General features: G+C 39.8%; 1 protein-coding gene across 3 annotated transcripts in view; it reads left to right on the forward strand.

Moving 5' to 3' along the window:
- The first annotated feature begins 2,237 nt into the window (after positions 1 to 2,237).
- Positions 2,238 to 27,494, forward strand: part of SLC18B1 (solute carrier family 18 member B1) — a 32,826-nt gene continuing 7,569 nt past the window's right edge. Inside the window, exons 1-7 of one of the 3 annotated variants that reach the window (XM_078054714.1) lie at positions 2,238 to 2,344; positions 11,018 to 11,157; positions 15,331 to 15,426; positions 16,123 to 16,196; positions 17,477 to 17,624; positions 20,864 to 21,020; positions 25,201 to 25,337. In XM_078054714.1, the coding sequence (XP_077910840.1) occupies positions 2,338 to 2,344; positions 11,018 to 11,157; positions 15,331 to 15,426; positions 16,123 to 16,196; positions 17,477 to 17,624; positions 20,864 to 21,020; positions 25,201 to 25,337 (759 nt within the window). In that variant the 5' untranslated portion in view covers positions 2,238 to 2,337. Of the gene's footprint in view, positions 2,345 to 9,676; positions 9,921 to 11,017; positions 11,158 to 15,330; positions 15,427 to 16,122; positions 16,197 to 17,476; positions 17,625 to 20,863; positions 21,021 to 25,200; positions 25,338 to 27,494 lie in introns of those variants that run through there. The other 2 variants (XM_036120806.2, XM_036120809.2) reach the window with 2 other exon arrangements.

A 27,494-nucleotide genomic window follows, 5' to 3' on the forward strand; every position in this document is an offset into this window, starting at 1 on the left:
ATAAATGAAAAAGAGTAGTAGCCAATAGAGCAAACCCTAAATTCACATTAAATGTATTCATTTGGGATACAAGGAGGACCTGAGTGTGTAGACCTCCAGATCCCAATGCTGCTTTCTTTAGACTAGATCTGCTGTTATCTGTGTAACATTTCTTTTAAATAATGGGTCCTGATGCTCTAAAATGTGTTCGATGGCTGCAGTTTTTATTAGAGAACCACTGGAATAAAACCAGGATGACTCTTGTCCTTAGAACTAGAGCTACATTAAAGAGAGAAAAAAGTCCTAGTCACCTAACCAGTTCTAACCCCAAACAATGAAGTTAAAGGGCAGACTGATGATTCAAGAATTCTTTATGTCGACTCCTTCTCTCTATCATTTTCTGACTCTGTAGCCTTGGTCAAAATGCTCCTAGTCTCTTCAAGTGCCTCGTCTGCAAAATGTAGTGGGGAATTGAATGAGATGCTCTTAAAGACTCTTGGTTTGGACATTCTATACTATCATTTTGCAACAATAATTTTAACTTCTAGTAAATGCTGAACACTTATGCAGTCTGCTCTATTCATTTTTTGATATCATAAGACTTCAGCACATGACACTGAGTTATAGCTGATGCCAACTTTCCTCCTGTGTATACAAGTTATAGATGATCTCTTTATTTGTAAATGACGGTTTCTGCTTTCTTATATTAGAATAAGAAAGCATGTTCATTGTAGAAAATTTGGATAATACTGTATCAATTATAGTTCTTTGCATACAACTGAATGACCTATGGCCAACATTAAAAAAAAAATGAATCTACCGATAAGCTATTAGATGGCTCAGAGAATTAAAGGGTTTGCTGAGTAATCAAGTTTGAGGAATAGTAGAAACAGGATGGTTCTAGGGATCTTGGTTATAGGAGCTATGGAAAGTCTCGTAAGGCAGTGCTTCTCAAACTGCCTGACTATATGGAGATTTTTCACCCAATCCAGCACATAATAAAATACAACACAACTCCTAGGAGCTTCTGCAAGACTAACCATCTTGCAGATAACAAATGTAAGCTTAAAAAATTTCAAACAATTACCTAAAGACACTGAACAGTAACCAAAAGTAGACAGAACTGGGGGAGGGAGGGTGAGGATGGTGGTCAACACTTGCAAAAAGAATGGCAGTGGCTGACCTCCCATTTTTATGGCTTTTAGTATAAGGGCAGACCCCAGTCAGTGCCACGTGGGGCAACTAATTGTCAAAATTTTGTTTTACTTCTTAGAAAATCAGAGAGCAGAGTTTAGAGCAACCACATCTACTAGAAATGGAGGTTCGGGGAAAATCCCAGAAAGGAGAGACTCTGAAAAAGGAAAACCACTATTCTATGTATTAACTCTGTCTAAATGGCTGGCTTTTAAACTACACGTATGTGGGGCAGATTCTTAGCAATGTAGCCAAGGTGAAACAAATGCACAGCAATTTCAGCTGCTTCCTACTGGGGAAACATATAAAGTCTAAGTCAAGGCAAGTTAAATCTTGATAACATTTTTTTAAAAATCAATATTATTTGAAGAAAACAACAGAATTCAGAGCCCGTGCCATGTATTACTCATGGTGCCCTTGAAATGATATAAAATTATTACATATACTAAGAAACAGGAAAACGTGACTCTTACACAAGAGAAAAGGCAATGTGGAAACTGAATCCAAAGTAATCAAAATGTTAAAATTAGCAGAATTTTAAAGCAGCTATTAAAATGTGCTCAAGAATGTAAAAAAACTAATTCTCATAATGAATGGGCAAATAGGAAAAAGCATAAACTATAAAAGAAGATCAAATAGAAATCTGAGAATTAAAAAATAAAATGTGAGAAATTTATTGGAAGGGCTAGCAGTAGACTGAAGATGACAAAAGAAGGACTCAGTGAATTTTAAACAGTCTGAAATTATCCAATGTGAAGAACAGAGAGAAAAACTATTGAACTGAAAAAAAGTGAATAGAGCTGCAATGATCTGTGGGACAAAATCAAAAAAATCTAACATATGTATAATTAAATGCATATTTCTAACATTTTTGCAATTGGAGTGCCAAAAGAAGACAAAGAATGAGATAGGGAAAAAATATTTGAAAAAGTCATGTCCAAATCTTCCAAAATTTCATGAAACACATACATTTACAGTGCACCCCAAGAAGTATAAATACAAATAGAGGAGGAGTTAAGATGATGGAGGAGTAGGAGGACCTTATGCTTGCCTCTTCCCTTGAACATAGCTAGATAATTCTCAAATCATTCTGGACACCCAGGAAATCAATCTGAGGACAGAGAGAACTACCTGCACAACTAGAGGGAGAAAAGAGGCCACACCATGGAAGGTAGGAGGTGCTGTGATGTGATTAAGGGGAGAAAAGAATTGTGGATGTTATGGAGAGGAGGGAGCCCTGATCACAGAGAGGAGAGAGAGAGAGAGAGCAGCATGTGGGGGATTGCATAAGAAAAGCACTTGACCAAAACCACTGACTGAGAAAATGAGAAGGGCTAATTATAGCAGGTTTTTACAAGCAGCGTAGCTTAAAGTCTGGTTTTATTTATTTATTTTTTTAAAGATTTTATTTATTTATCTGACAGAGAGAGACACAGCGAGAGAGGGAACACAAGCAGAGGGTGTGAAGAGAGAGAAGCAGGCCTCCCGCAGAACAGGGAGCCCGATGCGGGGCTCGATCCCAGGACCCTGGGATCATGACCTGAGCCGAAGGCAGACGCTTAATGACTGAGCTACCCAGGCGCCCCGAAAGTCTGGTTTTAGAAGTCTGCATCATCACCAGGGTAAAGCCTGGTGGTCACAGCAATGCTCCTGTGAAGGAGATGGAGGACAGAGGTCAGAGAGTGGAAGCATCCTCTGAGGATCCCCTGGGTCCTGCTGGGAGAGACAGTTCCCCTTCTTAAAGTACATTTGGGAGAGGTGGCCCTGCCTCTCAGGGAACAAAAGAGTGGGGGGGCTCCACTGAACTGCCGCATTCATTAGCATACAAGAAGAGGCGCCTGAGGGTAACTAACCTGGATGCCAGCTTTTTGCTGTGCTTTAGCATAAACTCCAAGCCCTTGTGCAGTCCTGCGACTGCTATTCTGGGACAAACCACAGTGGGGCAAGACCATCCGCCAGAGGACCAGCGCGGGTCCACACCATGCTCAGTCCCTAAATGAAGGAGAGATAAAGAGTTTCCCAGACACACAAAAACTAAAGGAGTTTGTGACCACAAAACCAGCGCTGCAAGAAATATTAAAGGGGACTGTGAGTGGGAAAGAAAGACCAAAAGCAACAAAGACTAGAAAGGAGTAGAGAAAATCTCCAGAAACAATGAATTTACAGGTAATACAATGGTGCTAAATTCATATCTATCAATAATCACTATGAATGTAAATGGACTAAATTCTCCAGCCAAAAGACATAGGGTATCAGAATGGATTAAACACACACACACACACACACATACACACAAAATCAAGACCCATCTATATGCTGCCTTTAAGAGACTCATTTTAGACCTAAAGACACCTGCAGATTGAAAGTGAGGGGATAGGGAAACATCTATCATGCTAATGGGTGTGAAAAGAAAGCTGGAATAGCCATACTTATATCAGACAAACTAGATTTTAAACCAAAGACTATAACAAGAGATGAAGAAGGGCACTATATCATAATAAAGGGGTCAATCCAACAAGAAGATCTAACAATTGTAAATATTTATGCCCGAATTTGGGAGCATCCAAATATATAAATTAATGAATAACAAACATAAGGGAACTCATTGGTAATAATACAATAATAGTAGGGGATTTTAACACCCCACTTATAGCAATGGACAGATCATCTAAGCAAAAAACCAACAAGGAAACAATTGCTTTGATTGACACACTGAACCAGATGGACTTAACAGACACATTTAGAACGTTTCATCCTAAAGCAACAGAATACCCATTCTTTTTGAGTGCACAAGGAGCATTCTCCAGAATAGATCACATACTGGCTCACAAATCAGGCCTCAACAACTACAAAAAGACTGAGATCATACAAAGCATATTTTCACACCACATGCTATGAAACTTGAAGTCAACCACAAGAAAAAATTTGGGAACCCACTAATACATGGAGGTTAAAGAACATCCTACTAAAGAATGAATGGGTCAACCAGGAAATTAAAGAAGAAATAAAGAAATACATGGAAGCAAATGAAAATGAAAACATAAAAGTCCAAAACCTCTGGGATGCAGCAAAGCAGTCTTAAGAGGGAAGTATATAGCAATACAGGCCTACCTCAAAAAGCAAGAAAAGTCTCAAATATACAACCTAACCTTACACCTAAAGGAGCTAGTAAAAGAACAGCAAATAAAGCCTAAAGCCAGCAGAGGAAGGGAAATAATAAAGATTAGAGCAAAAATAAATGATATAGAAACAAACAAAAAAAACCCCAGTAGAACAGATCAATGAAACTAAGAGCTGGTTCTCTGAAAGAATTAATAAAATTGATAACCCCCTAGCCAGATGTATCAAAAAGAAAAGAGAAAGGACCCAAATAAATAAAATCACAAATGAAAGAGGAGAGATCACAACAAACACCACAGGAATATGAACAATTACAATAAGAGTATATTATGAAAAATTATATGTCAACAAACTGGGCAATCTGGAAGAAATGGACAAATTCCTAGAAACCTACAAACTATCAAAACTGAAACAGGAAGAAATAGAAAATTTGAACAGACCTATAACCAAAGAAATTGGATCAGTAATCAAATATCTCCCAACAAAAAAAGTCCAGGGCCAGATGGCTTCCCAGAGGAATTCTACCAGACATTTAAAGAAGAATTAATACTTATTCTTCTCAAACTGTTCCAAAAAATAGAAATGGAAGGAAAACTTCCAAACTCATTCTACGAGGCCAGCATTACCTTGATTCCAAAACCACACAAGGATCCCACTAAAATGAATTACAGGCCAATACCCCTGATGAACATGGATGCCAAAAAAAAAAAAAAAAATCCTCAACAAGATACTAGCAAATCAAATCCAACAGTACATTAAAAGAATTATTCATCATGATCAAGTGGGATTTATTCCTGGGCTGCGGGGCTGGTTCAATATTTGCAAATGAATCAGTGTGATACACCACATTAATAAAAGAAAGGATAAGACATATGATCCTCTGAATAGATGCAGGAAAAGCAATTGACAAAATACAGCATCCATTCTTGATAAAAACACTCAACAAAGTAGAGACATATATGTGGGGCATATATGAAAGACCCACAGCTAATATTATCCTCAATAGGGAAAAACTGAGAGCTTTTCCTCAACAGTCAAGAACAAGACAGGCATGTTCTCTCTCACCATTGTTATTTAACGTAGTACGGGAAGTCCTAACCTCAGCAATCAGACAACAAAAAGAAATAAACAGCATCCATATCAAGAAAGAAGTCAAACTTTCACTATTTGCAGATGACACGATAGTCTATGTAGAAAACCCAAAAGACTCTACCAAAAAATTACTAGAATTGATACACAAATTCAGCAAAGTTGCAGGATATAAAACCAATGCACAGAAATCTGTTGCATTTCTATACACCAATAATGAAGCAGCAGAAAGAGAAATCAAGGAATTGATCTCATTTACAATTACCCCCAAAACCATAAGATACCTAGGAATAAGCCTAACCAAATTAGTAAAAGTTCTGTACTCTGAAAACTATAGAACACTTATGAAAGAAATTGAAGAAGACACAAAGAAATGGAAGAACATTCCATGCTCATGGATTGGAAGAACAAATATTGTTAAAATGTCCATACTACCCAAAGCAATCTATACATTTAATGCAATCCCTATCAAAATATCACCAGCATTTTTTCAAACAGCTAGAATAAACAATCCTAATATTTGTATGGAACCACAAAAGCCAAAGCAATCTTGAAAAAGAAAAGCAAAGCTGGAGGCATCACAATTCTGGACTTTAAACTATAATACAAAGCTGTAGTCATCAAGACAGTATGATACTGGTGCAAAAATAGACACATAGATCAGTGTAGTAGAATAGAAAACCCAGAAATGGACTCACAACTATATGGTCAACTAATCTTCGACAAACCAAAAAAGAATATCCAATGGAAAAAAGACAGTCTCTTCAACAAATAGTTTTGGGAAAACTGGACAGCTACATGCAGAAGAGTGAAACTAGACCACTTTCTTACATCACACACAAATATAAACTCAAAATGGATGAAAGACCTAATGTGAGACAGGAAACCATCAAAATCCCAAAGAAAGAACACAGCTAGCAACCTCTTTGACCTTGGCAGCAGCAACTTCTTGCTAGACATGTCTCCAGAGGCAAGGGAAACAAAAGCAAAAGTGAACTATTGGGACTTCATCAAGATAAAAAGCTTCTGCACAGTGAAGAATACAATCAACAAAACTAAAAAACAACCTATGGAATAGGAGAAGATATTTGAAAATGACATATCTGATAAAGAGGTAGTATCCAAAATCTATAAAGAACTTACCAAACTCAACACCCAAAAAACAAAAGAATCCAGTTAAGAAATGGGCAGAAGACATGAACAGACATTTTTCCAAAGAAGACATCCAGATGGCTAACAGACACATGAAAAGATGCTCAACATCACTCATCATCAGGGAAATGCAAATCAAAACCAGGATGAGATTACCACCTCACACCTGTCAGGATGGCTAAAATTAACAACACAGGAAACAACAGATGTTGGTGAGGATGTGGAGAAAGGGGAACACTCTCACACTGTTGGTGGGAATGCAAACTAGTACAGCCACTCTGGAAAAGGGTATGGAGCTTCCTCAAAAAGCTAAAAATAGAACTACCCTACAACCCAGCAATTGCACTACTAGGTATTTACCCAAAGGATACAAAAATACTGATTCGAAGGGGCACACACACTCTGATGTTTATAGCAGCATTATCAACAATAGCCAAACTATGGAAAGAGCCCAAATGTCCATTAACTGATGAATGGATAAAGAAGGTGTGTGTGTGTGTGTGTGTGTGTGTGTATATATACATATATATATATATATGTATATATATATATATATTCCACAGAATGGAATATTTTTTCTTATTAAAGATTTTTATTTTATTTGTTTGACAGAGAGACAGTGAGAGAGGGAACACAAGCAGGGGGAGTGGTAGAAGAAGCAGGCTTCCCGCCAAGCAGGGAGCCCAATGTGGGGCTCGATCCCAGGACCCTGGGATCATGACCTGAGCCAAAGGCAGACGCTTAATGACTGAGCCACCCGGGCACCCCACACAGAATGGAATATTAGCCATAAAAAGAATGAAATCTTGCCATTTGCAATGATGTGGATGGAGCTAGAGGGTATTATACTAAGAGAAATAAGTCAGTCAGAGAAAGACAAATAACATGATTTCACTCATATGTGCAATTTAAGAAACAAAACAGATGAACATAGGGGAAGGGAAAAAAAGAGGGAAGCAAACCATAAAAGACTCTTCACTAGAGAGAACAAACTGAGAGTTGATGGAGGGGAGGTGGGCAGGGATGGGCTATATGGGTGATGAGTATTAAGGAGGGCACTTGTAATGAGCACTGGGTATAACATGTAAGTGATGAATCACTAAATTCTACTACTGAAACCAGTATTACACTGTATGTTAACTAACTAGAATTTAAATAAAAATTTGAAAAAAACTACACACATACCTAGACAGATATAAGTGAATTATTGAAACTCAAAGGAAACGAGAAAATTCCAAAAAGCAGCCAGGACATAACATTCAAAATTATACTGATTTGTCTTGAGGAATTATAGCGACCAAAAACAGTAGAACCATGTCCTGAAGAGGCTGAAAGATAACAACTCTCTCCCCATATTTCTATATCCAATAAAAAGATCCTCTAAGAATGAACTTCTCTGAGGAAGTAGCATTTAAACAAAATATTCCACTTTAAAAAAAAGAAATGTTTCCATAGTTTCCATATGTGTCCATATGTCTATGATGAGTATATAAAACTTCAATGAATGGTTACTTGTGGTAGGCTAATAATGGCTCCCAAAGATATGTTCACATCCCAATCTCTGGAACTTGTCACCTTATTTGAAAGAAGGGTCCATGCAGATTAAGTTAAAGATCTTGAGATGAGGTGATCATTTTGGGACTTTGGCTCAGTGAAATTGGTGTTGAACTTCTGGCCTTCAAGTCTGTTGTTTTAAGGCACCAAGTTTGTGGAAATTTGTTACAGCAATCCCAGAAAACTAATATGATAATATATTCCCCTGTCACATTGATCATGTGAAGGGAAGATAGGAGGCAGCGGATAGAAGTGGAGAGGAAGTTAGGAATATGAATATATACCACAATACACTTTATATAAATGAAAAATAGATGGGTGCAAAATAAGAGTATACATTTTATGAAGATATATACAAACAAAAAGATTTGTATTAAACATGCAAGAATGGGGTGTCTGGCTGGCTCATTGGGTAGAGCATGCAACTCTTAATCTTGGGGTTGTAAGTTTGAGCTCCACATTGGGTGTAGAGATTACTTAAAAATAAAATAAAAAAAAAAACATGCAGGAATGATTGCTGATGCAGGGGATGAGAATGGGGATAGAGAGAAATAAATGACAATAGAAATGAAAAATTTAGCTGAAGGACTGGAAGATAAAGTTGGGGGAAATTCCTATAAGATGGACCAAGAACAGTAAGAGATGAAAAGTAGAAGAGAAAAAGAATAATAAATAAGAGGGCCACTCTAGATGACCCAATATCTGCATAAGGAGCAGTCCAGAAAGAGAGAACAAAAAAAGGAAATGTAATCATCAAAGAAATAATTCAAAAAAATTTCCCCTTTATGGTTTGATGTTAGATTGGAGAGGGACTGTAGAGTACATTGTGATTGGAGAAGCTAGTGGGGGTTAGAAAATAAGATTCTGGAAAGCCACTTGAAAGAAGCTGGGCTACAGCTAATCCTTCTATTTCGAATGGCTCTAAAGACTCTTCTTACCTACCCAAGGAATTTCTGCATAAACTTCAAGACCCAAGGTAACATCTCTTCCTCAGGAAGCCATCCTGGCCTCACTTAGCCAAAGTAAATAGTTCTTCCAATATGTTTCTATTACAGAACTCATTGCATCATAATAAATTATTAACATAGGTGTCTGTTTTACCTGCTAGGTGGAGGTATGCTACTTGAGGCTGGATGGAGGCTCATTCATCTCTAAATTCACAATGACTGAAACAAGGTGGTAACTCAGTAGTCTTTTAAATTTTATGTTGGCCCCAAATCAAGAATTTCCCAGGCCTCAAACGTTAACTGTTCCCAAATAGTAAATAAGGTTGAAGATAAGTGAAGCCTGTGTGTGTGTGTGTGTGTGTGTGTGTGTGTATGTGCTAGCGCGCGCACGTGCAAGTTGTGATTGTGACAGTAAGGTGGTAGCCTATCTTTTCTATGCCTATATAAGCTTCCTTTCTTACCTTTAGCGGAAATACATTTTACTCATTTTAGGCTAGGAGGAATGTAGGTAGTTCTCCCCCCACCCCACCCCATACAGAATGAAAAGTACAGCCTATCCGAGGGCGTGAAGTATGGTAGTACCCTGTGTCTTTAAAAAAAAAAAAAAGGCGCTGTTCCACCCCCGCCCTGCCCCCGCCCCCGCCCCGCCTCCCGGAGCGCCTAGGTGTCCTCCCAGGCTGCGGGCAGCTCCAGGGCCACCGCTGCCCGAGGGGAATCGACAATGCCAGGGTCAGGCTGAGCAGGCGCCGCCAGCTCGTGGGCTCCTGCGAGGTCGAGTCCGAGGGCGCGGGCTTGGACCCCAGAGCCGCGGCGCGAGAGTCCGCGCACCGCGCATCGCGCGCATGGACGCGCCGGGGGACCAGGAGGGCCCACGCCTCCCCAGAGGTGACCGAGAGCGGCGCGGACAGACACCCCTTGGTGGCGTGGGTCCTGTCCCCTTTATCGACGATTGAATTAGTTTTAGCTTGGTTTGTTTGGGAGAGATTCGAAAAGGCTGGGGCCTGGCGGGGGGCTTCGGGTTAGTTTCTCTCTCTCCGGAGGGGGTTAAAGTTCAGGGCCAGGGCGAGCGAAGTCTCTGAAGACTTTTCTCTTCTGTAGCGCTGCTTTTATAAATATCGTGTGTTTGGGAATGCATTCAAATAAGATGCCATTAGACAAAGGTGAACATTACATTTCGAGCACCTACTGTTGCTCCCTCGTTTTAACTTTCAGTTCCCTTCCTCATCTATTCCAGAAGTTTTACAAAGATTCTTGAGACTTCCTCATCTTGCACAGATTATTTTTTTCCTGGACTGCAATAGCAACCTCTGAAAAGTAGAGCAAACCAAGTAGTTTTCTTACTTGAATTTCTTTTTCTCCAAGCCATTGAATTTAAAAATGATAAATTTGCTGAATATTTGAAACTGAGTAATTGACCTATTGTCTTTAAATTAAATGAACACTTAGCCCTGGAAATAAATATTGAAATAGTCAATGCAAAAGGCCAGTTATTATGTAACATATGTGTGGATTTGTGGGACTTGTCTTTCCAGCAGCATGCCATTGTAAGTATCCATTCGCCAATTGAATGCTTTAGCTTGTTTTCTCCTACTTACACTTAACTTCAATACTACCCTAGAATGCTTAATGAACAGCTAACTTGATGTGCTTAGAACATTTTGAGTCCATGTAGCATATGAAGCTAGTAACTGGAGAAATTACATTATACTTTAGAGAGCAGTACCCTTTGGAGATCTCCTTGTTGCCTCATCTTTCTTGAAGGAATTTATTAAGGTGGAAGAAATAGTGAAGGCAAGACAGATCAGATGGTTTGATAAATTCTGCCCTGAAAATGATATGTTTTCAATTACATTTGGTCAAATGTGCTATATTCAAAATAGCTCTTAGCTCTGCAAATATTATCTTCAGCGTGCACAAAAGTGGCAAACTTTGATCAGTAATCCCAATTATATGCCTGTAATTGTAGCATGTTTGCATTTAAGGTGATGACCCTCCAGGAAATGCAAGAGAGACACCCAGACAGCTTTCAAGAGAACAGCTCTTTGTACTGATATCAGCAGCTTCCATTAACTTGGGTTCTATGATGTGCTATTCTATCCTTGGACCCTTTTTCCCCAAGGAGGTGAGACATTTTTATATTTTTATGAATTTTAATTTTTTAAGAAGCACTTTGAATTATTTCATTTTATGGTGTGTAAAATGTAAAAATCTGCATGTAGTAAAGATGATGCATATAACTTTAGTAAACAGTAAGACTTCTGATGGAATATTTGATACCAGAGAAAAAAATCCAGTCAGAAAGAAAATCCTCTTGGGAGATAACTCACCTAAATATAATTGACCTTCTGAGGATTACTTTGCTTACCATGTAATTTGATCAATCTTTGTTTGGTTTCTGCAACTGAAACAAAGGGGGTGCTCTGAGTAATCGAGATTTTAGCATTATTGCAAAAGGTCTATGCTAAGACAGGAAGTTTGTCTCCTGGAGTTTTTAGCTTATTAAGATTTTGGAATTAGAAAGACATGGTCCCACTAAATCCCCCTTTTTCGACTTGAATTTCTTATGGGATCTAGTAGTGATGGTTTGTGCCAAGGAGGAATTCGGATTAATATTTGCTAGTTCCTTCCAATCATTGCCTTTTATGTGGGTTTATAGGTCATGACACAGACTCAAAGGGAATTTTTTTTTAAAGGTTTTATTTATTTATTCATTTGAGAGAGAGAGAGAGAGAGAGTAGGGCAGAGGGAGAAGCAGCCTTCCCGCTGAGCAGGGAGCCCAACACGGGGCTTGATCCCAGGACCCTGAGATCATGACCTGGGCCGAAGGCAGACGCTTAACCAACTGAGCCACGCTGGCGCCCCGACACAGACTCAAAGGGAATTAACTCCTCGAGAATCCACCTGAAATCTGGAGGCGGGTGGGATGTAGCCTGAAAGGACTGGTACTGGCTTTGCACTCTTTGCCAAAGCCTCAGCTCTTACTGCACTCTCAGTCCTCTCACTGCCTTGATAACATGGAGTCCTTCATTCTGTGTGTTACCAAGGAGGATGGAAATGGCTTCTCTGCTGAAGGAACAATGTGACTACCCATACAGTGCTTTTTAGTTTTCCGTGTGCTTTCCCACGTTTATCCCATTTGGTCTCTGCAGCTACTCCATAAGGGATAGGCAGAATAGTAAGAATCTGATCATGTTGCCAACGAAGACAAGACTCAGGAGTTCAGTGACCGGCCTAATTTAGTTCTCTTTACTGAATGGGAGTGGGAGGGTTAATGGCCTCCCGCTCTAGGGTATGCAGGCATTGGATGTGTGAGGGCAGAAAAGAGATCAGGAAAATGTCCCTCTCTTGTCAATCCATTGGGAGTGAAAAAAACGTAAGTTGCAGAGTATTTGGACACCCTTTACCAAAAGGCTATTCAAATTTTTAGGAGACTCTAGAGAAAGGAATGGTTAATTTTGTCCTGTGTGAGGGTAGTGAGGGAAGGAGAGAGGGGGGGAGACAAAGGGGTAGTACTCAAAGGGACTTCATGGGATAGATCCAAGGTGAGTCTTGAGAAATGTAGTTCTTAAGGTGAACAACAGAGGCGAAGGTGTTGTAGGAAAGAAATAGGTTGAGATAGTCATGGGATTACCAAAGTAAATAGCATGTTCTTGGGGAAAGCAGACAACTTGATGTGGCTTGGGCCTGGGCTGGAGGGAGGTCCAAGAGGAGGCAGCAGATCAGTGGAGGCAGGGGGAGCTGGAAGGCAAGAGTCCTTCCCTGCATGCCAAAGATGTCAGCGAGAAGTCATCTGGGATTTTTGAACAAGACAGAGTAGCCTGATCAATTTTGGGTTTCAGGAAATAAAATGATGGGTAGAGCCTCTGGAATTAAGAGAACTAGAGTAACTGGAACAAGTTAGCAGAGCATTTCCTGGCTTAATTGGAACTCAGAGCAACTAATATTAGCTTCCTCTTAGTGGAATACAAAGGAAAACCAGAGTACAGATGTGTGGTTTTTTATTTAATTTATTTTTTTAAAGATTTTATTTATCTATTTGATGGAGAGAGAGAGCAGAGTGAGAGAGAGATAGCACGAGGTGAGGGAGGGGCAGAGGGAGAGGGAGAAGCAGACTCCCCGCTGAACAGGGAGCCTGATGTGGGGCTCGATCCCAGGACCCTGAGATCATGACCTGAGCTGAAGGCAGACGCTTAACCGACTGAGCCACCCAGGAGCCCTGATTTTTTATTATTTTGTTAATAATTTTTCCAATCTTTTTAAAAAAAGTTGACATAGAGTTGACGTACATTGTTATATTAGTTTCATGTCTACAACATAGCAATTAGACAGTTCTATACATTATGCAGTGCTCACCACAATGAATGTAGTTTCCATGTGTCACCATTCAAAGTTATTGAAGTATTGATATTCCCTATGCTGTACTTTTAAGTTTTTGATTTAGTTTTTTTGTTTACAGGAGGGAAGGCTGAAGGAAAGAAGACAGAGGCAGGGAGAGAGCATTCTAACTTTGAAAGATCTAGATACAAAGAGTGGGCTCTTCCTTTTCATTTCTTATTAAAATAAAGCCTAGTGGTTGCCAAATGCCCTGGGAAAACTTACCTTTCCTCCTGCATGTATCCTTCCTATTAGCTAGAGCTAATTAGACAAAGGAGAAACAGGGCCCTTCTTAAATTCTTGTGCAAGATTCCTATTTCTACTCATCCTTTTTCTGGCACCCTCCTTCTTTGTCACAGGACAACATGTGAACTAGAATTGCTTTTAATAGCTATTCGTGCTTTTCTAATGTGAAGCAGCCTCCACATTCCAAAAGTGATATTTAGCTGCTGCCATGGAATGTAGTTCCGGGATATCTGAAGTCACCATCCCAGCTCCACAGCGAATGTGGGAACCTGCTCAAGATGGAAACTCTCATGGCTGCCATGACCGTGTAATTTTTGCACGTCTGCCTCCTCATCTATAAAATGGGGCCAGCTAAAAATACATACCTTATTTAACTGTTGTTAGAAAGCATGTAAAACAGCACTTAATAGAGATCCTGGCTCATAGTGAGAGTCCAATAAATGTTAGTTGCAAAGCCATTATATAAATAATGCCAGACTCTGGATTAAATACTTATCAGATCGACTAAGCAAAGGACATGCATGGATAATGGGACTTGACCAGTGAATGTTCTTTCCATATCTTTATTGACTCCTTTGATGATACCTTCCTGTTGAGGTGCCCGTTGAGTTTGCTAGCACTGCCATAACGAAATACCACAAACTGGGTGGCTTAAACAACAGAAATTCATTGTCTAACAGTTCTGGATGCTGGAAGTCTGGGATCAAGGTGTTGGCAAGGTTGGTTCCTTCTGAGGACTGTAAGGGAGGGGTCTGTTCAGGCCTCTCTCCTTGGCTTATTGATCGCCGAGTTCTCATCCCATCTGTCTACTTTTGGTTTTATTGCCTGAGCTTTTGGTGTCAAATCCAAGAAATCATTGCCAAGACCAACATCAAGAAGCACCCCCCTTTGAGGAGTTTGACAGTTTCAGGTCTTATATTTAAGTCATTTTGAGTTGATTTTGTGAGTGGGTGTAAGACAGGGGTCCGATTTCATTCTTTTTTTTTGTGGATGTCTAGTTTCCCCAGTGCCATTTGTTGAAGAGACTATCCTTTCCTCCTTGTGTCCTTGACACCCTTGTAGAAGATCAATTGACCATATGTGTGTGGGTTTAATTCTAGGCTCTCTAATCTGTTCCATATGTTTGTCTTTATGCCAGTACCATGCTGTTTTAATTACTTCAGCTTTGTTATTAATTAATTAATTAATAGAGTGTGCATGCATGTGTGAAAGTGGGGGCAGGGGGCGGGGCAGAGGGAGAGGGAGAGAGAGACTCTTGAGCAGACTCTATGTCCAGCACGGAGCCCCACTGCGGGGCTTGATCTCATGACCCTGAGATCATGACCTGAGCTAAAATCAAGAGTCAGATGCTTACCCGACTGAGCCACTCAGGCACCCCTGTAATTTATTTTTGAAATCATGAAATACGTTGCCTCCAGCTTTGTTTTTCTTTCTCAAGATTATAAAGCCAACAATTCCTTATGGGTATGGTGAGAGAACAGTTTTCATGTCAGAGACTAGGTTTTACTCTAGTTTCCCTTCCTTCCCCATCCTGCTTATTTTAAAATGATAATCTTTGAAATTGCTATGCAGATAAAGGTTACAAGAAAACAATGCTCTGATCTAATAGCTCCATCTTTCCACATGGATGAGAATTTGTCTTTCAAACTTTGTTTCCTTTTCTGTTTCTTTAAAGGCTAAAAAGAAAGGAGTCAGCAATACAGTTACGGGTATGATCTTTGGATGTTACGCTTTGTTTGACTTGCTGGCATCTTTGGTATTCGGAAAATATGTAAGTATTAAAGTTCTTATGAACATTTTAATTTTTATATATTGTGTAATGAGTTATTCTAATTTATAAGTCTAGAATTTCCATTGATACAGAAATAGCCACCATTATATTTTATGAATTATGCTGTTGATGGTTCCATTCTTAGGGTTGATGGATTTTTTTTTTTAAGTTTTTATTTGAATTCCAGTTAGTTAACATCAGTGTAATATTAGTTTCAGGTGCACAATATAGTGATTCAACACTTCCATGAAACACCTGGTGCTCATCACAACAAGTGCCCTCCTTAATCCCCATCACCTATTCCCCCCATCCCCCCCCCCCCACCTCCCTTCTGGTAACCCATCAGTTTGTGCTCTATAGTTAAGAATCTGTTTCTTGGTTTGGGTCTCTGTCTCTTTCTTCCCCTTTGCTCGTTGGTTTTGTTTCTTAAATTCCACAAATGAATGAGATCATATGGTATTGGTCTTTCTCTGACTGACTTATTTCATTTACCATAATGGGTTGATTGATTTTTCACTTCTTCCATGTTTGCAAGCAATGTATGTTGTCATTCCACTAAAGAATTATTATAATCTTATATTAATTGTATATGTATATTTCCTAAACCTTATATTTTCTGATGCAGTGGATTTGTTTATGTGGATGTGGACTTGTAACAGTCATCAATTTACCACTCTTCTCTGACATTTATTATAGCTTGTGCAAATTGGAGCAAAATTTATGTTTGTAGCAGGAATGTTTGTCTCAGGAGGAGTTACAATTCTCTTTGGGTAAGTCATGTTCTGATATGTTTGGGAGCTTGAACAGATTTCATAATTTATCTTCAGTTTAAAATGTTAATGGATTCTTTAAATCAGTCAGTACCATTGATTGCCTGTTGAGGGCCCAGCACGTAGCTATTGGTGAAGGGAACTGGGTGTTTAGAGGATAGGGCAAATGAAGGAAAGGGTCTTCTAAGGACTTACCGTTAAGTGGCTTCTGAATCTGTTCATCAGGACTCCTACGAGTGTGAGTGACAGAAACTTAACTCACTTTTCTGAGTCACGGATATATTGTGGCTCAAGCGCAACCTGCATTAAAGAATCAGCTGAAGCACCTCAGGAGACAGATGTTAAAATAACGTCATCGGAAATCTTTCTCAAGCTCCTGGTTTTGCTTTCCTCTTCTTGTGTTCTTGGACAGGCTGTCCCCTTGTGGTAGCAAGAGTTCCCCAGCAGCTCCCATAGGAAGAATTCCCCAGCAGCTTCCCACTTTTCCCGAGCTTCCAGTAGATTCACAGAACGGAGCCATTGGCCTGATCTTTGTTGGTGACCCATCCCTGCAACACGGGCAGTGGGGGGAAGGGGGGCGCTCTGATTGGCCGGGTTTGAGTCATGTGCTCCCTTCGGAATGGGTCCCCCCAGTGCTGTTTCCCCGGAAAAGGGAAAATAAGTGCCAGAGGCAAAATAGTTGTAGAAGTTCTTAAGCTTAGAGTCCTTGCACCAACAACATAGCGGCAAATCATATGGAAGAGGCTGCACAACTTCTTGAGGAACATAGAGGAATGGAAAGAGCACGGTAAGATTATGATGAAGTAAGGTCAGGAAGCCTTCATATCCAACTAAGTGGTTTTTTTTGTTTGTTTTTTGTTTTTTTACTTTTTTTGCAGGGGAGGAGGGATGGCCTTCTATTTTCTGTATTCTTTTTTTTTTTTTTTTTCCCTTAAAGATTTGAGTTCTACCACTGAGGGGTACCTGAGACCAAGGAGTCTTTCTTTTGTGTATATTCTTGTCGGAGTGATTCTACATACTTCAGAAAGCCGATTTAGGATTATCATGTAGAGGCCCAGTTATGTCAGCACAAAAGGGCAACGAAACTGTCACTATGACTCAGACTGTCACCCAACAAAGAGATAATTCCCTTCTACTGAAAGTATAACAAAGCAACTGAAAAAAAAATCATATTCTAAAGAGATTTATTGTGAGAACTGTGGATGAGATACTATTTTCAGTGAGTCGAGATACAATAAAAACCAGCCTGGCATCTGTGAATTGTCTTGTTCTTTTTTTAGTGTATTGGATCAAGTTCCAGAAGGACCAATATTTATTGCTATGTGTTTTCTAGTGAGAGTGGCAGATGCAGTCAGCTTTGCGGCGGCAATAACTGCTTCTTTTTCCATTCTTGTAAAGGCTTTTCCAAATAATGTGGCTACGGTGTTGGTATGTATTTCGTACATGTTTCCTATGTTCCTCTTCATGTAGGCTAAAATATTTGCCCTTTCCAAGTTGACGCTTTCTTTGAGATCTGCTTTTTCCTATTTTCGGTGTTTTGGTTACCTTTTACCCCAATTACTACTTCCAGCAGCAGACTGTCAGCAAATGTACCATTAGTCTTATTTAGGTCTCTTCCTAGGCTTAGGATTCCCTCAATGAGCAGTTTGACAGGTAAGTGTGGTTCACACTAAATATTCTTTTTACCATTAAAAACAAAACCAAACAAAACGAGCTCCCCGGTAGTATTTTGTTGTCTCTCTGTACCCAGACTGTGACTGAGCAACAGTGGACAATTCCCTAGTGGCCAGACACTTGATTCATGCTCGAGTCCTTCCTCTACTTTTCCCACATTCATGGTAGGAATCTGAGGGAGCTTGAAGTCCTTGTGTGCTCTCTTACTTTCCCCCAAATCCAGAACTTGATTGACATACATTCCCATATATTGCCTGGACATCTAATATTAGTGACACACCAGATTTCTGTCTCAGCTCTTGGCTGCTGTCTCAGACCCCAAGCAGGCTCTCTTACGGCTCTCTCCTCTGGACCCATGCACTCCTGAAGGACCTGTGGTTTGCATATCAGACCAAATGCAGCCCTCAGAAGGAATAATTGTCCTTTAGACTTTAGGACCTCATCAGCTTAGTGCCAAGAATGCCCTTATTTACCCATATTAATACTATAGCTTTGGCCATTAGTATTTTTGCTGTGTAGGTAATTATTTCTTCCCACTTTTTATTAAATATCTATATCTGTAGTTAGCTAGCTGGCTGCTCAGGCTCATTTTAGGTTCTGGGGCCATGTGGCATGCAGTGATGGCCACCGTAACAGGTGTGCTGTTTACATTTCCCAGAAATACATTTCTCAGAAATGGTTCAGAAGAACACAAGGCCATTGACATGCTCTGTGAAACAAGGTTTTGTGGGTAAAATGTTTGGAGTGTACCTGAGTTGTCCTCCAACTTTCACGTGTCTGTATTAAGGCTCTGAGAAATCCTGTAGTAAAGATATTTTATTTAATTTTCCACAACTCAATTTGACTATGGAACCACTTTTTGACTCTTAAAGAACTGCTGTTCTGTGGAACACTCTGGAAGGTGCTGCCCAAGAAATTCCTGTGATGACGGCAATAGTCCCTTCGATTTTCTGATCGATAGGGGAAATTCATGTTGCCATACCCCATTTCTGTATAAAAATTGCAGCCAAAAGCTGACACACCTAACATGGTAGTTGATCTGGATGGTTTCCTTGTGACTAAATGCAGAATTCCTATATTCTTTATGAAATTGAAAGTTACCAATGGACTACTTTTGTGTCCTCTGTGAGGTCTGAGGATGCTAGGTTGCCGGCCACAGTCTCTGCTTAGTACCCCTAAAGACTAGATTGGTTTAGGGGCACCTGGGTGGCTCAGTTGGTTAAGCGACTGCCTTCGGCTCAGGTCATGATCCTGGAGTCCCTGGATCGAGTCCCGCATCGGGCTCCCTGCTCGGCAGGGAGTCTGCTTCTCCCTCTGACCCTCCCCCCTCTCATGTGCTCTCTCTCTCTCTCTCTCATTCTCTCTCTGTCTCAAAATAATAAAATAAATTAAAAAATCTTTAAAAAAAAAAAAAAAGACTAGATTGGTTTAAAATGGCACAATTTCTATACGAGTTTTTTAATAGTACAATATCTTCCATAGCACTGTTTTGTTGATTTTAATTTTAACCAAAAAGAATTTTATACGGTACAAAATTCAAAAGTTGCCAAAGGAAATATAGAATGTAGTGAATGTATTCTATGCATTACTTTTTCCCACCTTCATGGGCACACCTGTTGTCCAGGCACGCAGTCCAGCATCGTTCTCACAGGAGGCCACAGAGATTACAGTTTCCTTCTAGAGTGATTCCATGTGTGTATGAACAGGGGTGAACGTGCTCTCACACAGGACATGATTCCTTCCCCCTTTGTTCCCTTTACACTGGTGGTAGCATACTCTGCACTCGTCAGAGCCTTGCTCTCATACTAACAGTGAAATCATCTTGGAGTTCTTTCTCGCCTATATATGAAGAGTTTCTTACTCTTTTTTTCCCTTTAGTGGCACTTCATAGTACTCCATTATATGGAGGTAACATACAGCCATAGTTTACTCGAAGTGTTGATGAATATTTAGATTGTCTACATCTTTTGCTGATGCAAGCCGTGCTACAGCACATAAGCTTGTGCAGATACCATATCACATCTTGACGGCTGTGCCCATAAATTAAATTTCCAGATTGGCATTCTGGGTCAGAGAGTATGTGCGTTTATAATATTGATAGGTTTGCCAAATCACCCTCCTATGTTCATTCACCAGCACTGTGTGTGTGGGTTGCTTTCCTCACTTTCTTGGCAGCAGAGTGTTTGATGATTGATTGGTTAAAACTTGTATCTTGTGGTTTAACCGTTAGCTTCTTTTGAAAGTGAGGATGAGTTTTGTTTTACATGCCTAAGAGCTATTTGTATTTTGTTTTATGTGTCAATAGTCTACTTATAGCATTTGCTCATTTTCCTATTGGGTTGTTCATTTTTCCCCCCATTGATTAGTATTAGCTCTCTTGATATATTTGGGGAAATTAGTCCTTTGTCAGTATTTTTTCCCTGTTCTTCATTTGTCTTTTGATGTACTTAACCCATTCATTGTTTTTCATATTTTCATGTAATCAGATTTATGAATTTTTTTCTTCTGTGTCTTGTGAGTTTTATGTTGCAATTAGAAAAACTTCCCCACCATAAGTATTAAAAAAAAAAAAAAAAAAGCCTGCCGGGTGCCTGGGTGGCTCAGTCATTGGGCGTCTGCCTTCGGCTCAGGTCATGATCCCAGGGTCCTGGGATAGAGCCCCGCATTGGGCTCCCTGCTCTGCGGGAAGCCTGCTTCTCCCTCTCCCACTCCCCCTGCTTGTGTTCCCTCTCTCGCTGTGTCTCTCTCTGTCAAATAAATAAATAAAATCTTTTAAAAAAAAAAAAGCCTGCCATATTTTATTTTTCTAGTATTTCTATGATTTCAATGTGTATGTTTAAGTTTTTGGCTCATCTTGGGTTTGTGTGGGTTTGTGTGTATAAATTGTGAAGTGGATAGAATTTTTTCAGATAGTGTCCATTAAATCTTTATTTGTTAATTCTTCAAACAAACTATATTGACTCAATTTTCTTTCCCCCCTCCCCCATTTTTAGGGAAGTCTTGAGATTTTTTCTGGACTGGGACTAGTGTTAGGGCCTCCTTTAGGTGGCTTCTTGTATCAATCCTTTGGCTATGAGGTGCCTTTTATTTTTCTGGGATGCATAGTTCTGCTGATGGTACCACTCAACGTGTACATTTTACCTAATTATGGTAAGACCACATTTATTACTCATTTTAAGAATCTGAAATTTAAGAATTTTTATGCCTTTATACGAGACCAATTTAACAAATACTTTATTTTATATAATCGATAATAGATTTATGGAACACCCTGAAAGAACTGATTCTCTTTTCAGAAACGTTGCTGTAGGCAGTTTATATGAATTTCTATATATTGCAAATTCTTTCTAACCTTTAGAACTAACAAATATTTAATTTCTCATCATAAAACATCCCCCTGTGAAGTGCCCATCAGAGGTCTTCTTGGACTTAATTCAATATTCGGAATGACAAATTATCAAAGGCCAGAAATGGCACTGTCTTCTTGGAAGGCCTGCAGGCAAGAGGGCGGGCTCAGACCTTCTCCCCAGTGGTCCTCCCAGCTGCCAGTGGGAGAACACAGAGCAGCATCGGGCAGTAATGGTGGTCACCCTGGCTTCAAACCTTCATGCCACCTAAGAGTCAACCTATCCTGTAATAGCTCCATGGACATAGCTGCTAGGGTCGCCATGGGGGACACCCCCGAGTCAGCACACTCAGGGAGACACCAAGCATGGTGTTTCATTTCTAGTTCCTTCTCTACAGATGACATTTACCACAAAAAGATTATTTTTATTACCAGCGAGATTGCCTAGTAACATCGTTGGCATTTGACCCTTATCAGGTGATGAAGGGAACAGAGCTGGAGAGTTAACTTGAAGGCTGGAGAGGAGAGAGCTAGAGAAAGTTTCTAGAGAAGCACTACCCCCCTGAAACGCAAGGCGGTGCTGTCAGTCTTTCTGCTTATAAGACAGTGGTTTCTGTGGTCGAGCATCCTGGTTGCTTGGTTCACAGATGAACACTGGGCTGATAATCAAGAAACTGACACCAGGTCAGAGTCTCATGCAGTGGGGAAAAGAGTTCTGTCAACGCTTTACCACACTGTATAGGGAAAAAAGACTTTGCTTATTAATTCATGGTAGGACAGGGTATTTAGAACTTCTGTGATGAGGCCCTAGACCGCCCCCTCATCTTTACTTCTAGAGTCTTGGCCTGCTCTCCTTATCTCCTTACTCCCCCCACCACACGGTATCTTTTGCAGCCCCTCCTGACTGCCACCAGCCTAGTTACTTGGCACTTATTTCTCCTCATTTCTGTTACTCCTCGATTAAAACCTCCCAGCATTTTCATTGAACTTAACAAAGTCCCAGTTAGCTATATTTTCATGAACAAAATGGTTTGGCGAAGTTGCTGTTCATCTATGGAAGGATCTTCTATTTAGATTGAATGGAAAAAACTGGCATTAAAAAAAACTCTGAGATTGATAATGTTAAGACTGTAAATACAGATTTAGGTGTTCCTGTGAAGGAATACTTACGAAAATTAATGTTTTTGGAGAGCTTATGGATAGAAGCTAGAAAATGAAATTTTCTTTTATTGTGATGATATTGGCAGAATTTTGTGTCCTACAAGTTCTACCCCACTCCTTTACCTCCTTCTAGACTCATAAGACAGTGTGGTTCTAGCTTTGGGGTTTTAAGAGTCAACTTTAGTCTCTCCCTCTCTCTCATCCTTTGTATCTGCTCACCAAGTCCCCTCTTCTGTACTGCTCTAATGAAGTATTTCTAAAATGGTCACGGATGTGATGTGCCAGTCCTCTTATTAAAAATCCCTAAATCTGTGAAATGTGAACTTTGTCTTGAAAGCCATGAGGAGCTGTTGTGAGATTTCAGTAGAGGAATCACATGATCTGAAATCTCTCCCCTTCCCATCTGCTCTGACCCCTCCTCATCCTTCAAAACTTACTTTGTATTACCTCTTCTGGGAAGTCTTTCTGAACCTTCTCAATCATCCAACTAAATGCCGAGTAAGTAGTGCTGCGGTGGTCAGCATTTTTCCTGCCCCCTCACACCTAAGGGGTACCCTACTTCCCTCCCTGCTTCCCCACCTCTAACAGTAGCTTCCTGTGGCAGCATTGTCAACCAGGGGTCCCATCCCCCTAAAGAATAGGGCAGAATTGTGGGGAGCAGAGACAGTACCCGAGTAGCTTAGAAAAACTCCCCAGGTGATTCTGCCATGTGTCTCTTGAAGCAGATATCTCATCCTAAGGGGCTTTCATTACTTGAGTTTCTTCCACAGTTTAATTAAACTCATGTGTTTGCTTCTTTGGGCGTTCTTATGTATTCTCATTGTGATTTCTCATTTTTCCCACTTTGGATTTAGAGAAGGCGACCATTTCCGCCATAATAGTTTATCTTATACCATAAATCCATAATGCCTTTTATATGCAAATAAATATAACCGATTAAAATTGATCTTCTATAATTTATATCTCAAAGGTGACTAATGAACATCTTTAATAAACCATTCAAAATCCACACCAAATGAAGTCTCTCCCTGCTGGCCCTTTTGCACCAAGCCATATGGTGGTGTTTGTCCTCTTTCTAAGTCTAACTGCACACCTTCTATAGTTGAGCATCCTGGGCTGTGCTCACATTTGGTTCACCATTGACTATTTGGCTGATAAATAAGAAACTAACATCATGGTTTAACTTTATCCCTTGGATCCTGACCAAGTCTAAATGTAACACTCAAAATTCTTGAACCATTCTTTGTACTTTTTTTTTGTATTTTGCTCCATACTGGATCCTTATTCACCAAGAATTAAGTAATGAACCATGACAAGTGTTTTTGGAGAAATGAGAATCTACAAGTGCTGATCCTCACCCTCGAAGAACTTCCGTGTCCACACCTGGCCAGTATCATCTCTGGTCTAGCACTGGAGCAGGTCCTGACTGGTCCCCTTGTCTTCATTCTCCCCAAGGCCACAGAGAGGTCTTTTTAAACCACAGATCTGATTCCTACCCCCTTGTTTGGATTCCCTAGGGATTTCTCAGGCTTCTAAGCATGTTTTACAGAGTCTTGCATAAACATGCTTCTGCAGTATGATCTCTCTCCACGCTGCTGGTGACCCCTACGCTAATCTCCATCCTCCAGCTTTGCTTCTCTCCTTTCATTTCCTCAAACACAGAATAGTTTTCCTGACTTCTGAGTCTTAGAAAGTACCATTCCTGGAATAATGTGCCTGGCTTATTCTTTCCTCTTTCTTTGCTTGCTCATCTTAAGCTCATGCTTTGGGCATCAACTTAGATATCACTACTTTAGGGAAGCCTTCTTTATATGGCTTTCCCTGATTTTGTTTGTTTGTTTGGTTAAGGCAGTCCTCTCATATGCTTTGAAAGTTCCCCTCCTAGTTCCATCCTAGCTCTCTCCATTCCTTCCTGTAACTTCTTTGTGAGGACAGGGCCTGGGTCTGTCTTCTTTGCTTTTGTCTGCCTAGGGTTTTGCATGGTATCTGACTCAGCAAAGATTTTGCTCAGTAAATTAACGGGAAGCTAGGAAAATCACCAAACAATAGTAAACAATGTAAAATGAAATGTAGTTTAGGTGCTGAAAGGTATGGTAGAGACAAGAAGTGAGGTAGGAAACAGAGGAAGGTAAAATTTGTGGGCCACAGCCAGACCTTACAGAGTGGATAGAATTTGAAAAAATAGCAGGAGGAAAAGAAAGGAGTCATGGCATGTGACTCGAGGCTTGGAAACAACCATTCCTATTGCTGGGAACAGTGAAGAAGCTGGGTTCCTGCAAGGGGAATGCTAGAAGTGAGGTCCGTGCAGTTGACCTTGAATGCCAGTGTAGTTTACTCATGATTCAGTAGCACCCCTCTCAATCTGGTGTTTTCTTTGCCATCAGAAAAAAAAAAAAAATTGTTTTGTGCTCTCTGATGAACTTAGATTCCTTCTCAGCATACACACATTGTTCCTCGATAAAGCTTCTGGCTTTTCCCATGCACCAAATCTAAATTTACATATTCTCTATCCCATCTGGGAAAGGCCTCACTTGCTTCTCGTTTATAACCTATAACCTAAGACCTCTCTTCTCCTCACACTCTGCTTCCAGTTGATTCTTTATGAATTTGAGAAATGTTTTTAAGAAAACTCAATCGGGCTTCTAGGTTTGAATAATTTATATGCAAATATAGGTAATAGGCAATTTTAGGCAAACTCAGAGGTGCAGTTATTTTGATTACCAAATAAAGATGGCCTTACCAATTTTACTTTTCAAAATAGTTCAAAATTTTAATTACTCTGTTTTGTTTTGTTTTTTTTCTTTTTTAAATTTTTACCCAAAGACTCTGATCCAGGCGAACACTCATTCTGGAAACTCATCACTTTACCCAAGGTCGCTCTCATAGCCTTCGTCATCAACTCGCTCAGCTCATGTTTTGGCTTCCTTGATCCTACTCTGTCTCTCTTTGTTCTGGAGAAGGTAGGTAACCTGATTGTCAAAGAGCTCTGCACTGTAGAAGATAGGTATGATTGCTTGCTCTTGGGTCCTGCTTGTGGAAAGAGCTCTGGATAACTGTGAGAAGGAGACAGGGTGAGAACTGCACCCTAGTGTAGCCTGTACCTTCCCTCTGGGACATCCCTTTGACTAGGGGTCTGATTCAGGGTAAACGAAAGAAGCTTTTCACTAAGTGGCCCGAATACTTGTCTCCTTTTCAAGGTCTTGCTTGAGTCATCACAGGTCTGGCTGCTCGACAAGGACACTTTCCTCTACTTGTTTGAATTCCAGTGAGACGTTTGGGGTACTCAGTAGCTCATTTAATGTTCTTCTCTAACAGATCCCCTCTGGGTCCACTTACTTTTTAGGCTATTACAGACGACGAAATTGCTATGGAATATATTAATCTGGGATGGTAGAAAGGAATCAAGAGTCTCTCTCAATTTTTTTTTTTTTTTTTGAGTGCTGGAAAATAAATGTTGAATTTAAAAGTTGGTTGTTGTAGAAATTTGCTCTTAGATATTTCTGAAAAAAAGATTAATAATGTGATAAAGTGCATTACTAAGTCTGATAGTTAATTATACTGAAAGAATTAATATGTGTTTATAAAGGCAGAACTCTAACTGCAGCCCACACGGTATGTGAGGTATGGGAATTCAAAAAGCACAGTTACCAGAAACACAGCTCCTCGAAATCACTAGAGACAGTTTTGGGTGTGTGAGATACCCAAAAAGATTTGTGGAGACTGTGGGGACTGTGATTTTAGTGCCTGGCCCAACATTTAGAAAATAATGTAATATCTTGCGTGAGCATCCATGAGGTAACAAGAAACATATTTTGTGTTTATGATGACACATGCCCTTCCCATCATCAACAATGTCATTTTTCTATCCTCTGAAGAATTCTACCTAACCAAGGAAAAAATATCATAACCAATCTTTGATAAATGCAAGTTGCTCATAACTATTTTATCAGAAATCTTTACAAATATTATTTTCTAAATACATTTTCTAAATACACTTAGAAATGTATCTTTGTATTTTCCTGTTTTTCTATCAAAAACCTGTTGCCATTCTTCTGACTTCTCACCAGTTGTTTGAATTGGCAGCTTACTGTCCCATCATTTGTCACCTAGCCTTTTAGGGTAGGAGGGTTCCACCCTGTCTCCCCCCGTTATAAAATCAGAAGAAGACACCTTTGACTTTTTTTCTCCCTACTAGTATCTTTAAAGGATTAATTTGTCATAAAAATTTTTAAAACACATATGGACTGATACATAAATCTCATGGGCTTACTTAAAAGAATTAGTTAAGGAAATTAAGGAAAATGAGAACAACTTAGTTAACCAAAGAAAGGTGGTAATAGTTACAATGTCAAAGTTGTGTGGTAGCTTACTGTTTTAAAAGCCTTTTGTAATGTACCCTACCATCCAGTTCTTTAATTAGATATTAACATCCCTTTGAAATGGTTAGGATAGATATCATCCTCAGTGTTTTTTACACCAGTGCGTTTCAGTCTATGAGCAGTCAGCATCACCTGGTTGCTTATTAGAAATGCATATTCTTGGGGTGCTTGGGTGACTCAGTAGGTTAGGTGTCCCACTCTTGATCTCAGCTAAGGTCTTGATCTCAGGGTCGTGAGTTCAAGCCCCATGTTGGGCTCCTTGCTGGGCATGGAGCCTACTCAAAAAAAAAAAAAAAAAAAAAGAAATGCAAATTCTCTGGTCCCGTCCCATACCTTTTGAATCAGAAATCTTAGGGCTGAAGTCTAAGAACCTCTTTTTTTTTTCATCCCTTGAACCAAGGCACGTTAGCACCTTGTTTCCAACTAAGAACGTCTTTGAAGCTCTCCGAGTAATTCTAATGCACACTAAAGTTTATGAAACGCTGGTTTACATGTAAAAAATGCTATGAGTCATAGAAGCAAAATTATATGTGCAAAATCAAATGCTACAAAGCAAGACATCTAGGACTTTTGACCTCTGGTTAGGTTTTTCTTCCCCTCATAGAGAAAAAGGAATCCGTTTACAAAAGTAAGATCACAATTAGGAAGGATGCTGAGTGGTAGCAGTTCAAGGTGACAAGAACTCACGAAGTGGCTAGAAAAGATTTATGTTTATTTTAAAAATGACTTAAAGACATA

The sequence above is a fragment of the Halichoerus grypus genome, chromosome 9 (genome assembly GCF_964656455.1).
Source record: "Halichoerus grypus chromosome 9, mHalGry1.hap1.1, whole genome shotgun sequence".
NCBI lineage: Eukaryota > Metazoa > Chordata > Mammalia > Carnivora > Phocidae > Halichoerus > Halichoerus grypus.